We start from the raw sequence: 14,138 nt of genomic DNA on the forward strand, positions 1-14,138 counted from the left end.
CCTGGAGCAGTTGGGGTTAAGGGCGTTGCTCAGGGGCCCAACGGAGTAGGGTTCCTCTGCCGGCCGCGGGATACAAACCGGCAACCTTCAAGCCACAGGCACAGATCCTTAGCCACAGGGTCACAACTTTTGTTTCTTTTTTATGGCATAAAAGCCTCAAATTGCGGTATAAGACTTCAGTAAGTCTAATTGAATTCTGTCCCGAAATTAACAAACTATAAATATCCATCACCTCATTTATTTTCTTGTAGGCAACCTATTTATATTTACAAAACACATCACCAAACATTTAGCGTTTTCCTGTGCATTTTATTTCAAATTTGAAGATAAATCTCATTTAAGCCAAAACCCTAATGCTGTTCCTACTGATTTAGTAGAAGATTATGCCGTCTGAGGTGTCGGTGAAGTTTAGCCAAGGTAGAGCACAGCTGCTGGCACAAACGTTCCAGCTACACCTTGCAGGCATTTGTGCTCGAATAATTTGGATGTTACAATGTAGAGGAAAATTGTTTGATGTTTTTTCATTGTTAAGCTGGACTGACAATTTTTCCTGTGTGTCTAGTTTTTTAGGAAACTTATTTTAAATTTTGATTGAGCTTTCTTTGAAGGAAAAAAAAATAGTTAAGATCTGCGTGGGTTTTCCATTGTATTTTTTAAAGTGAAAACAACAAACTTTTATTTTACCAGAGGCCAGTGTCTGCGGGATAGCTTTGCATTCTCCAGGCGAATTCAGGGCATTAAGTAAACAGGGTTTGTCACTTATGATGAAAGTACTGTAGTAATGTGAGTGGTGGACGGCTTGACGTGGCGTTCCATCTGACAGACTTCGTGCCTTTCTGACTGCAGGCAAGATTACGTCACTGGACACCAGCCTGTTGCGGGCCTCCATGAAGCCAGGCTGGGAGGACTTGGTGAGAAGATGCATTCAGAGGTTTCATTTACAAAATGATGGGGAAATGTCCTTCGCCAAAAGACATCAGCAGGAAGGTGAGGCTTGGTTACGGTCAGCGCAGATCGAGAAATAAAAAGACCTTAAAGGTGTTTCTCCAAGGGTATTAGGTTAACAGATGGATGGTTTGCTATTGGTAGTCTTTATTGAGCTGGTAAAAGGTTAATATTCCTCTTAAAAAATAGTATTCTTTTCTTTCACCTGTTGGCATAACGTAGTTGAGTAATACAAATGTCCTTTTTGTAGAATACAGGAACGAAAGGGGACTATTTTTCCGTTGTCCTTGGAGAGACTGACATAGTCATGCTTTAGTGTTCTCCAGTGACGATTTCAGGTTCATTTTGAAATGATGTTGTGCACTCAGAAAGCCTGTGTGAGCCCTGCTCTCCTCATCTCGCTGCGATTTCCATCTTCCGCAGTCCTGAGGCAGGGGCAGGCTTTCAGCCCCATTTACCGCTTCTCCCTGTCGGACGGCACGATCGTCTCTGCCCACACGAAGAGCAAACTCGTGAGATCTCCGGCTACAAACGAGCCCCAGCTCTACATGTCACTACACATTCTCCAGAGGTGAGTTCTCCTGTCCCAGGAGCCCCCGACGTCAGAGCTGCCCTTTTTTTGTGTGTGTGTGCGTGCGGGGGGAGAATCTGATAGGCGTACACATAGAAATATAAACCGCTGGATAGGAAGGTACGGCCCGGCCTTGTTTACGCTAGCAGCCTTGACGCGGGGCTCGTATGTCGTAGCAGCAGACAACTCCAGGAGCGGAGCACGTGCACACACTGGTGACTCGGCCATGTGCATGGTGCTTGACCTGATGCAGACATCCACGCAGGAGGCTGGTGTTTACACCACAGGCACAGATGCGCTGTGCCAAAAAAAAGTCATTGTTTGGGTGTTCTCATTTTTAAAGCCTTGGGGCTCATATATAGACAGATAAAATGCATTCATAATTGTGCAGTAAATGCTATTTTGTTTCAAGGGAAGAAAAGAGCAGAGCAGTCCCAAATTTCAGACAAAGAAATTATTATAGGAGCAATTTGTTCAAAGTAGCTAAAAGTGACCAGCAAGTCAGTTGACTTAGAAATGGATTCTTAAAAGTGCTACTTATACTGTGCCGTGTTCCTAAGTCTGCACAGTGAGGTCTTTGTTCTTTCAGTTCTTTGCTAGTGCTCAGGCTTGTTTTCATGTCATTAGGAGTAACTTATTGAGGGCTTTTTCTATTCAGAGGTGTGAAGATAAGATGTTTAACATGTTCAGAAGGATGCCCCCCAGGTACAAATATGTGTTTTTGATATAATGACATTTCTACACTGGGTTTATTGGGTTTGTGTGTATTAGGAATACCTTAGTTAGCTTAAAACTGTAAAGTTAGGCCTGCCTTATCTCTTCATGTGTATTGAATGTGCCACGAAAGTTAAACCACAAGGAAAGAAGAACACTATAAGAAGCTGAAGGTTTTACGAGGAAGCTCAGGCTTCCCTTCTGGCTCAACAGGAAAGGGCACTCGGCTGAGCTCAGTTTGAGCTCTGTCATCACGGGTTCGAGTCTGGGTCATGCCAATAGCTGATTGTGACTGGGAGTGGGTGGGATTTGTCGGCCAGGGAGATCCCCACAGCAGTCTGGGCGTGGCGCGCTGTCGATGCGGGAAGCTCCTCTCCTCTCCTCCAGTCAGAGCTGGACCTGTGGCAGGGCGCTGTGGCGCCTGTGATGTGTTTCAAGAAGACTGCCTTCGATTCCCTCCTTCTTCCCTGCGTGTGGCGTCAGGGACCCTCACCAAGAATACACAATTCGTTACTCCTAATCCGAGGAGTGTAACAAAAACAAAGGGCGAAGTTTAGAAAAATATAGAGAGATTTTTTAGATCAAAATAAGATTATGTGAACTAATTTAGTTCATCAGATTTGAAAAGAATCGGTCAGAAACTCTGTCCTCAATGTTACAAACAGCCAAAATCTTGTAACTTTTAAGTCTGACGCCTGGATTAATGTTTTAAAGGAAATATGTTTTAAAGGAGAAAGCTTAATAGGAAACTAATTGGAAAGGTAAGATGTTATGGTGGACCATGTTAAAAGAATTTGTGGTTCGGGGCATTCTTTATATACTACAGCTACCGGCTTGAGGAGCTTCCCAGAGTGGCCAATACATCGATCTCTCCAGTGAAGCGGACGGGGTCTTCTTCCTTATCTTTTACTCTTTCCTGTTTCCCAGGGAGCAGCCCGTGTGCGGGATGAATCAGGACGTGGCCGGGCAGGGCATGGGGAAACAAGTGAACCACCCAGCCACCCCTATGACTCCTCCAGCGCAGGGAGGCGTGCCCACTGGGGTGCCAGGCCAGGACACGACTATAAGCAGCAATACTAAATTCAACGCCATGGGTGGCCTGCAGGACCACGCTGGAATGGGACAGATGTCCAGTAACAGGTTTGGGTGCCAGGGGGCCATGAACCATACGCCTGGCATGCAATCAGCCACTCCTCAGGGTAGTAACTATGCACTCAAAATGAACAGCCCCTCACAGAGCAGCCCTGGCATGACCCCCGGGCAGCAGAACTCCATGCTCTCCCCCAGGCATCGCGTCAGCCCGGGCATGGCCGGGAGCCCCCGCGTCCCCCCCACCCAGTTCTCCCCCGCAGGAAGCTTGCACTCTCCTGCAGGGATGAACAGCAGCACAGGAAATAGCCATAGCTACTCCAGCAGCTCCCTTAATGCACTTCACGCCCTCAGCGAAGCCCACGGGGTCACTCTGGGCCAGTCCCTGGCATCGCCCGACCGGAAGCTGGGGAACGCGCAGAGCTCCCCCAGCCCCGCCAACCCCCACCCCCTCGCCAAGCTGGGCAGCTCGGACTTCAAGGAGTCCTTCGGGCTGTTCGGCGAGCAGCCCCCGCCGGAGACGGCTCAGCAGGAGGGGGCCGGCCACCCCCCCGAGCAGAAGGACGGCGGTGAGACCAGCGCGAGCCAGTTCGGCGCGGGGGACCGGACGCCGGACCCCCAGAGCCGGCTCCACGACAGCAAGGGCCACACCAAGCTCCTGCAGCTGCTGACCACCAAGTCCGAGCAGATGGAGCCCTCTTCGCCGCTGGCTGCCGCCGGCGGAGACCCCAGTAACAAGGACTCCATGGGCGGCGGCGCCGCGGGGGGCGGCCAGGCGGCGGGACACGGGACCTCACTCAAAGAGAAGCATAAGATCTTGCACAGACTCCTGCAGAACAGCAGCTCTCCGGTGGACCTGGCCAAACTCACCGCCGAAGCCACGGGCAAGGACCTGAGTCAGGAGGGCAACGGCAGCGCGGCCCCCGGTTCCGAGCTGGGCGCCGCCATCAAACAGGAGCCGCTGAGCCCCAAGAAGAAGGACAACGCGCTGCTCCGCTATCTGCTCGACAAGGACGATCCCGTCATACAGGATAAAAGCATTAAGCTGGAGCCAGGGGAGGGCAAGATGGACACCTGTACTAGCGTGAAAATCACAACTGTGAAGACTGAGAAGCCGGACCCAGGCTATGAGAGATCAGAGCAGGTGAGCCTCTCCTTTCCGCTAACCAGCCTTGGAAACGAGAATCTCACGGCGGCGCTGTGCCTTTTCTGTTTTGGTTTCTGTGCTTTTGTTTTTTTTTAAAGAGAAGAGCGGTTGTTGGAAATGCGTTGGCCCATACCGGCCGCTTTGATCAAACGAATGGGTGCAGTTCGGAAATGTTTTGCTCACCCTAAAGAATCTTTCGCCGATAGCTCGGCGGGCCACGCTGGCGGTGGTTCAAGCCTGCACCCCCCTTTCTGAACATCTTCTTTGTACCAGTACTGGATGGGAGTAAAACAGCCCAGCTTGAACTCCTCTCAGGTGGGAGATGTAATTATCAACTGCAGAGTTTGAGGATAGAAAACGTCTTCTTTGTACTGGATAATACCAAGTTTTTCTTTCTGTAATACATGAGGTCTAGATGTGTGTAGACAATGATCAGCTCGCTGAGCTAGTTCTGACAGCAGAGCTAGGCCTCTTTATAGGACTTTGTACAGAATCAAGGGCTTCTCACACTGGTGGCGGAGTTACGTCGTATTTAAAGTACATGCCAGATATGTACCTGAAAAGTGCTACAGCGTAAAGGAGGAAATGACAGGTTTTCCTGTAATCTAGATGAAGTGAATTGATAATTGTCTTGGCTGAGCAAATGCTGCTCTACATTCCTGAACTTGTTTCGGGTTTATTTTTCTGTAGACCCGGGAAGCATTCTGGTGGCGTCATGAATCCGGTGACAGTTGCAGTTCAGTTCAAGGCAGATCAGTTGAGCTACTGATCAGATTCAGTAATAATGTACATGATCTTCTGCAACATGCTGAAGTTGAATTTACGTCCTCTTGAGGACTGTATTTCACTGTTGAAGTACCTGTAATCTCCCTATCGCACATTGGTTTTGAAATTCACTGATTTAATTTTGCTCAATATTCCCTTTCCACTGCTGGGCCCTGTTCATTCTGATGAGGGCATTTCAGATCTCTAGCTGCTTTCAAGCAGTTGATCCAGTATGAATTTATGGGCAAAGTAATCTTGAATTATTTTGGTAATGTGAAGAAATGATGAAGGCCAGTAGAAAATTTATAAAACTCACAAGCTGGAGTGGTTAGCTGTTTATCGGGAGCTTAATTCTTGAAATGCTTCACAACAAACCATTTGAATTCCCTTACATATTATGTTCAGATTCCTGACAGCTTTTGTCCCTTATAATTGTATATTATTTTGCTTTTAGTATACCTCTTGGTGGATTTTCAGGGCCGTGACATTCATTTTCGTTTAGTACTAATGCAAAACATCCAACACATCGCAGGACAGACGCGCAGACGCGCACACACTCACACCAGGGCCACTTTTCCCATAAGCCACTTAACCTATCAGTCTGTCTTTGGATGGTGGGAGGACACCAGAGCACCCGAAGGAAACCTGCATGAACACGGGGAGAATGTACCATGCAGATAGCAACCCAGGTCTGGATTCGAACCCAGGGCCACAGCACTGCGAGGCTGCAGGGATGCATATTAATGCCTGGCGCGCGTTCTGTTCGCTCATTCCACTTTCCACATCTGCGGCAGGACTTGGTAATTAAATGAGGAGACGAGCCTCAACTGGGTCTCAGTTGTTTTGAGAAGTGACCCCTGCAGGGAGGTATGTCTTAGCAATGTCACAGTCACTCCCCTCACGGCGTGCCTCAATTCTCCCCCGTCCCGTGCAGCACCAGCCTTGCTTTAGAAACGCTTTTGCCTTTTTTGTGCTGCACTTTTATGTAATGCTCCAGCTTTTTTTTTTTTTTTTTTTTTTTTTTTGGGTTGTTGTGGTGCAAATCCTGGCAACATCCAGTGGAACTGGAAAGAATATAATTGTATCCGGGGTACTGAAAAGAGTCCTGGTGTTTGTGTACTTCTGTCACATTGATACAGTAAAGAAAAATGGTGAACACCTAAGGTATATGGAAAGGGGCTGTGACCCTTGAAAGGGGCGCTGTTCACAGTATTTGGGTCTTAGCTGCATTGTTGGCAAGCTTTCTAGGTTTGGCATGTCTTTTGAATGGTAGAATGAGTGAGCTTTGAAACCTTATCTATTGTAGAATAATAGACAAATAAAGACCCGCTGTATTTAATGCTGTCATGCAATTGCTTACATTTTTAACTATATTGTACTGTCAAAACACTTTCCTGCTCCCACCTGTACAAATGTCAGTGTATTTCATACAGCATTCCAGTTGTTGTAGCCTGAAAAAACAACAACATTTGTCCTCTTTTTCATTTGAGAAATATTGAATATCAAAGGTGTTACAGCTGAAGTATTTTTCACATGCCTCGTCAGGATTAGAAGGAGAGGAAATGTGAGATGATTAAAGAGAAATGGCTAAAGGCCGTGGGGTGATGCTGGCTCTGTAGTCACGTAAAAATCAGAAGCCATTTGCTGACACATGTCCACACTGCAGGGATGAGTATTCATGGACGACTGTGGCGGCTTATTGCCAAAATCCTTCACGGACCCCCAGGTCTCACTGACTGAATCCCATCACACAGATGCTTCCTGAGTTTTCTTTAGGTCTTGTTGTACTCAGATGGAAGTTCAAGTTTGATTGACTAAACCAGTGATTCCCAAACTGGGGGCACAAGGCCAGGAGAAACATTTCCCCATTTTTAATGTCAAACTTGGCTGAAGAGCACGGTTTATCAGATACATTCAATCACCTCTTTAGCATCTGTCAGAATTGTAAATCCAAGCGTTAAAAAGCAATAAAGCAGATTTCAAGATTTGTTAGCACACCAGTGTCTCACAAGAATCGAGACAAAAGGGTTTGTAGAGCTTTTGCATTTAAATACATTGCTAATATAAATTGAATGATATCTGTTAGTCATTATTCAATACTCATTCAAGTGTTTTAAATTATTTTTAAATTATACCTAAATTAAGAGAGAAATCGGTTAAAGTAACTTTGTTCTACTAAATTAAAGGCTCTTTCTGTGTTTTCCAGCTGTCTGTCTCCCGGTAATCAGCAGTTAGTCTCCACTAGATTCCAGTCTAGTGAGAAGTATTCCTTTTCAGTAGTGTAATGTTTTTTATTATTCAGTGTATTGATGTTTAACGGTGTACTTGGGATTAGTGACCAGCATCAGTCTTTAACTCTGCTAGAGAGGCTGGTGGGGCCAGACAGCTAGTGGCTGTGGTGAAAATCGAAAGCCGTTAGACGTACTGTAGGCTGATTAGTTACTTCAATGGGGATGTCAAGTGATACGAATTAAACACAGAAGACCGAGTCCTACGTAAACATTTTTGTCGGGGAAAAGAGCAGGGCTTTGTAGAATTATTAGCTTTTAAAAAAATGTTGTGAAAGTTGAGATGATCTGTTGCCTTCGCTTGTCATATCAGGTTATGTTTGAACAGTGATTTGTGTAGTAGAATGCCTCCATGTTTGGCACAGCTCTGGACTGTACCTCCGGGTGCCTACACAAGTATTTTATTAAAGACAAGGGGGGCGTGACCCCGATCAGAAGAGATATGCCTTGTGGAAGCTGTTAGCGAAAGCTTTAATAATGTTTGCGCGGCTCCTCGAAAAGTTCTTGCGTTTTGGAAACAAAGCACATTTGTTCACTACGGTGAAGTTTTTATTATAGGATATTCCTGTTTATCCAATTACAGTAGCTGACATTTTTTTTTATTTTTGTGCTAGAGAACCATTCACTGTGACAGAAGTGCCTAATATGTTTTCTAAGTGTCAGTGCATGCCTAGCCTTAAAATAGTTTAACTTCACTTCCTTCAGTACATATGGATAAGTAATGGTACTGCACAGCTCATTACAGCACATGCCTTTAACAGTGCACTCCCGTCGAAACATCTCAAGTGTACTGTAATGATGCTTCCAAACAAGTTCCACAGGAAATAATTTAACATAATATTGTAATTGTGGATACTACTAACAGCTATAGTCATTGTGCTATTATTATAGTGTGAAGTAACTCAGGAAACAATTTGGTTCAGTCTGAAATATCCAACGGAAATACACAACCATCGCATCTACACAGTATTTCTTGAACTTCGAACACTGCCTGTTACTAAAACTTTATTTTATGGTTAAATCACACTTTGCGTAGAAACTGCCAGACTGTGGTAGTGGATTATCATAATCATACACTTCATTGACATTTAATTCAAAACATTTGTGTTGCATTCAGGCCGATACTGATATGACCAAACTGTGGAAGAGAATCCACCTGCCGTTTTCAATCTCTTTACTTTTAACTCTTTAGCTAAGTAAAGACAGAAAAGCTCTGAACAGTAATTCCCTCAGGCGTCCATTATTGAAACTCCTTGCAAAAAACATCTTTGCTGAAAGAGAGAAACTTGAGGGGGTGGTGTAAACCTTCCTGGGCTTCTCTTTTCAGTTGTCTCCTTTTGTCCCTTGCTCATTTGAACCCGGATTTCAGTGGGTGCCTGTTCTGCCTGTGTGATAATGGTAATATGGAAGCCCAGCGGCGGAGTGCTGTTAGACAAATCAAGCTGAACGCCAGCTGACTGATTACTGGTAACAGACGTAACTGTTTGTAACATAACATATGCGGCTGAGTCTGTAAAAGCATCGAGTGCCATGGATCTCAGTTTAACATTCACCTCTCCTCCATGAGCATGGTGAAAGTCTTGTCCAGAGGCCAGAGAGCCTCCTGCTTAGGACACCACTTACATTATATACGCGGTGTTCCTCAGAGATTTCCCATCCCAGTACTGACCTGGCTCAAGCCCTGTCCCTGCCTTGCTCAGCTTCTGAGATCTGGTGCTGCAAATCCCTTGTTACTGTGTGATTCTGCTGTAGACCAAAGTCAGTGATAATAATAATTCCTTACGCTTGTATAGAGCTTTTCTGGACACTCCACTCAAAGTGCTTTAGTGGTAGTGGGGACTCCCCTCCACCACCACCAATGTGCTGCCCTACCTGGATGATAAGATGGCAGCCATAGTGCGCCAGAACGCTCACCACACACCAGCTCTCAATGGGGAGGAGAACAGAGTGATAAAGCTAGTTCCAAGATGGGGATTATTAGGAGGCCATGATTGGTAAAGGCCAATGGGAAATGTGGCTAGGACACTAGACACCCCTACTCTTTTTTAGAAATTCCCTGGGATTTTTAATGACCACAGAGAGTCAGGACCTCGGTTTTACATCTCATTCGAAGGTTGGTGCCTTTTTAACAGTACAGTGGTCCCCATCACTATACTGGGGCATGCAGACCCACACAGACCACAGGGTGAGCAGCCACTGCTGGCCCCAATAACACTTCTTCCAGCAACACCATTAGCTTTCCCAGGAGGTCTCTCATCCAGGTACGGACCAGGCTCACACCTGCTGAGCTTCAGTGGGTTGCCTGTTGTGAGTTGCAGGGGAATGTGATGTCAGTGGATCTGTGCTCCTTTGTGACTGTAATGTGGGATCCATATAATTTATTCAAAATTCATTAAATGAGCATGTCAGTTTTCGTTATCTCCATTGTTGCTCTATGCCCTGTTAACAGTTCTTTCAAATTTATCAATAAACAAATGCTGTAATACTGCAATGGTTCCTATAATTTCACATATGCGAATAGGAAAATGTCCTGTTGGTTATTTTTTATTTTAAGTATTGGTACTGGGCAGCACAGTGGTGAGCATTGCTGCCTCACAGTGCTGGGGCCCTGGGTTCAATTCCTGGTCTTTTATCAGTGTGGCGTTTGTATGTTCCTACTGTGTTTGTGTCCTAGTTGTACCGTACATCAGCATTGTTTAGTACCAGCTGTTTTTTTTGCTGTACTTCATCAAAATCGGGCATCTACAATTCATTATAATACAAAAAGGTGCAAAACATGAAATCCAATTTGAGTGAACTGTGCAGCAAATAAAACTGTGATAGAGGATGCAATTCCTGTGTGGTGTTCTCAAAACAGAGTGTTTTTTCTGGTCATCCTTTTGCAGGTTATTTGTGATTAATTAAACTGCATGCTGTTACCATGTAAAACGTGTAGCAGCAGAGTGCTTGTTACTGTGTAATGCTTTGAGTAAGCTCCTTTTCTCTGCAGAAATGCTGGCCTAGTTTTCTGTGACTCCATTTCAGAGATGATAAGCATTTCCATATTAGCACTGCAGGTGATTTACTACATTCTGTATTAGTACCATATTCTTGATTTTTTGAGTATTTCACTGCCAGTACATTTTTGAAGCCTTTTTGATTGCCTTACATAGGGTTAAATATGTGTATTTTCTTATTAGGACACTGTTACCATAACTAATTAAGGCAGAGGTCAAGGTCGTAGGCTGCCACTGTATAGAGGCTTTCCAGCCCATCCCAAAGGGGAATGTTTAATAAAGAAATTAAAATACAGTAGAGGTCCTTATCTAAGTATATTCCATTTTTTCCATTGTTTTTTAATGGCAAAAGAAAAGTATGTTCTTAAGTAATTTAATTGTAGAACTTCCATGTTTTAAAAGTTCTTTTTATTAAATTGGCTGCAGGAGTATACTTATTTGGATTTTATTTTTAAATATTAAAGCACTTTGTGAAAACAAAGTCCCGACGTTCTAAAAAGTGAGACCTCAGCCCCTTTCCCCTTCTGCCTCTCAGACAAGTTTGTAATATCAGCCTCCAAACTTCTGTCCCCACTTTGTTGTTTTGCCCGTGGGGTTTCCAGCGGTTTGGCAGTGCGTGTGACCGGCTCACGTTGGTCTTTTCGGTTGCCTGTGTTTGCAGTCCAGCGAGCTGGACGACATCCTGGACGACCTGCAGAACAGCCAGCCGCAGCTGTTCTCGGACACGCGGCCCGGCGGCCTGCCCGCCGCCGTAGACAAGCAGGCCATCATCAACGACATCCTGCAGATCACAGGGGAGGGCAGCCCCGTCACAGCCCTGGGGCAGCAGAAGCACTTCCCCGGCATGGCTCAAGGCAGTAAGTTCACGGCTGTGAGGGAGGGGCAGTGTAACATAGACATTTTCCGACTTCTGTGCCAAGCGAAAGCCAGTGCGAGACCTCCAGAAACCCTGTTCGAGTATAAGCAGGGAGCTGCGTCAGCATGCGTAGGCTGCAAAGAACAAGTAAGGGTTTTTTTCCATGCTGAAAAGAGGAGAGACAAATTTCGGCTGTGTAGCCTTCTTCAGGTATGAGGTGATACCTGAAGAGGGCTCCACAGCCAAAACAACGTGTCTCTTTTCTTTTCAGCATCGAAACAACCTTTACTTGTTCGTATTATTCCTATTATTTTTCACTCCCCTTGTTAGATTTCCAGATACTTTGAGCAAAGTCCTTAAATTTGACAACGTGAGAGCCGCTCTCAAGGTAATTCACTTGACCATTTGAACTCTTTTCCCAGGTGTAAAGAGATTTATATCCTGCCTGCTAATGGTCCTGAAAGACAGGATTTCAAGGGCACCATATTAAGAACAGTTTTGTTTTTTGTAGATAGGGATCTGTACAATCCAATAGGGGGCGCTGGGGGCGCCTCATACATCTCCTGTTTCTTTATTATAACTTTCAATTCTAGAGCAGCAGGTCATTGATTCCTAACAAGCTGTCATCTGGTGGCAGCATACATATGTTGTTTTTCAGAGGGCTGTAAGGCTTTAACTGTTTAAGAGAGCGTGACCTAAACATCTTCCCATTCAGAAGCAGACATGCAGGTTAAGTCACTCATGCAGTGAAAGAAAACTGCTGACTTATCAAGCAACAGTTTGAACCTGCACATGCCAACGAGTGCACATGGCGGCTTTGTTTGTTAATAAACACAGTGATACCGGCATTTCCCCACCTCACTCAAACACACGTCCTTTAACTGAATTACTCAAACAGGAAAGGGGGCGTCTTTCCAGGACTGTGTTAAAGGGGACTTAACAGAGGGTGTTGTGTTTCCTCTCGGCTTCAGTTTTGTGCTTCTTACCCAGCTCCAGAGCCCAGCTGCATTATTTATTGTTGAAGCCTGAATTCCTGTTTATAAAACAAATGAATGTACAAGCTGGATCTGTCAGATGATTAGAAAAATAATCGCCGTTAGTCTTATTACAAATAACAAATTGTTTGTTTTATTAATCATGTTGTTGTTGTTGTTTTTATTAATGGAATACGTTTTTAACTAAACACATCAAGGCTAAGAAGTGAATTAAAGCCCTTGATTCCAGTAGTTCGATATAATAAGGTTTGAGTGGGGAGCTGTGCAGTGTGCATTGGCTACAAAGGAACAAGTAGAGCTTCATTTCATGCTGAGAAGGAGAAAGGATAACAAACTATTTCAGCCTGTTCAGGAGTCTCACACAGCAGAAGAAAGCTCAACAGCCAAAACCTTTTGTTTCTTGTTCCTACTTTTCAGCATGAAACTAGCCTTTACCTGTTCGTAAATACAATATTGTTTAATATTAGATACATAGCCCTTTTTGTCCTGTTTGTCCTGTTGTCGGGACAGGACAGTAGCAGGCTACCAAACACTGTTATTTTACCTGACACCCTGGAGATTTTCAGATCAATTACCCACTGATTGCAGCTACAAGCGAAGTACGGGCTTCTCCAAGTTGAAACCGTTCTTAAAGTTCAAAGTTTATTTATCAAATTTATCAAAATTTATTCGGCCCTTAAGCTGTAGTAAATAACTCCTGGGCTCCGGGCCCGAGATGATTTCAGACCCCGAGAAGCTGGGGAAGACAGGTGTGGGTTCCTGTGGACGGTGTCCCACGCTGCGTAGGTTTGAGGCGAAGAAGTAACGGCAGAGTGGTAACACGTCTCTCCTCCGGCAGACTTTAACAACCCCAGGGGCGGCCAGCCCGGCCGGGGACCCCCCTCCCTGCCAGCGCCCGCGTCTTCGGGACCCTTCCCCCCCATGAGGAACAGCAGCCCCTTTTCGGTGGCGTCCCAGCAGGGCATCATGACAACCCAGGGCATGGTCTCCAGCCAAGCCAGCCTAGTGAACCCAGGTCAGTGCCACCAGGTGCCCGGGGGCCTGGAGTTTGCAGAAAAACAAAATGTAAGGATTTGCTGTGCCGGTTGTTATGGTAACTGTATTAACACACGGCTTATTTAGAGATGTCAGTTTCGATATTTCAGGAAAGCTGAACGATACCATGGAAAAGGTTTAAAACACAGGGCATTGTGACTGTTTCCTACTAGACAGCACCTCTGTGAGACTCTGACAAGGTTACTAGTAATTTCTGTAAATCTCATGTCCTAAAGGTAACACAAACTGCAGAATGTTGTGACCAGCTTAATTGAAAGTCTAAAAGTCAGTTAAAAGTCAAAACAAAAATTCGTATGAAATGACTTGGGTGGTGCAGTGGCTCTGTGGCTAAGGATCTGCACTGGTGGCTGGAAGGTTGCCCGTTCATATCTCACGAGTGGCAGAGGAATCCCACTCCGTTGGGCCCCTGAGCAAGGCCCTTCACCCCAGCTGCTCCAAGGGCGCCGTATAAATGGCTGACCCTGCGCTCTGACCCCAAGCTTCTCTCCCTGTCTGTGTGTCTCATGGAGAGCACGTTGGGGTATGCGAACAGACAAATTCCTAATACAAGAAATTGTATATGGCCAATAAAGTGATTTTATTAGAGTTAACGATGTAATAATTTTGTTAATTTTTTGTTGTGCCCACAGGCAATTTTTTGGTTATTTTTAATATCTAGTATCTGTTGTGCTGTCAAAAAGTGTCTGAACAGACTGAAAATTGTTAGGGATAAAAAA

The 14,138-nt window shown here is 45.2% G+C and overlaps 1 protein-coding gene across 11 annotated transcripts in view; it reads left to right on the forward strand.

Moving 5' to 3' along the window:
* The window catches only part of ncoa2 (nuclear receptor coactivator 2), a 134,494-nt gene that overhangs the window by 99,950 nt on the left and 20,406 nt on the right, over positions 1 to 14,138 (forward strand). For all 11 annotated transcript variants that reach the window (XM_088642266.1, XM_088642271.1, XM_088642264.1 and 8 more), the window contains 5 exons: positions 847 to 987; positions 1,369 to 1,516; positions 3,158 to 4,463; positions 11,177 to 11,372; positions 13,205 to 13,381. In XM_088642266.1, the coding sequence (XP_088498392.1) occupies positions 847 to 987; positions 1,369 to 1,516; positions 3,158 to 4,463; positions 11,177 to 11,372; positions 13,205 to 13,381 (1,968 nt within the window). The remainder of the gene's footprint in view (positions 1 to 846; positions 988 to 1,368; positions 1,517 to 3,157; positions 4,464 to 11,176; positions 11,373 to 13,204; positions 13,382 to 14,138) is intronic.

Source organism: Lepisosteus platostomus, chromosome 8, assembly GCF_059453375.1.
Source record: "Lepisosteus platostomus isolate fLepPlt1 chromosome 8, fLepPlt1.hap1, whole genome shotgun sequence".
In the NCBI taxonomy this organism is placed as follows: Eukaryota; Metazoa; Chordata; class Actinopteri; order Semionotiformes; family Lepisosteidae; genus Lepisosteus; species Lepisosteus platostomus.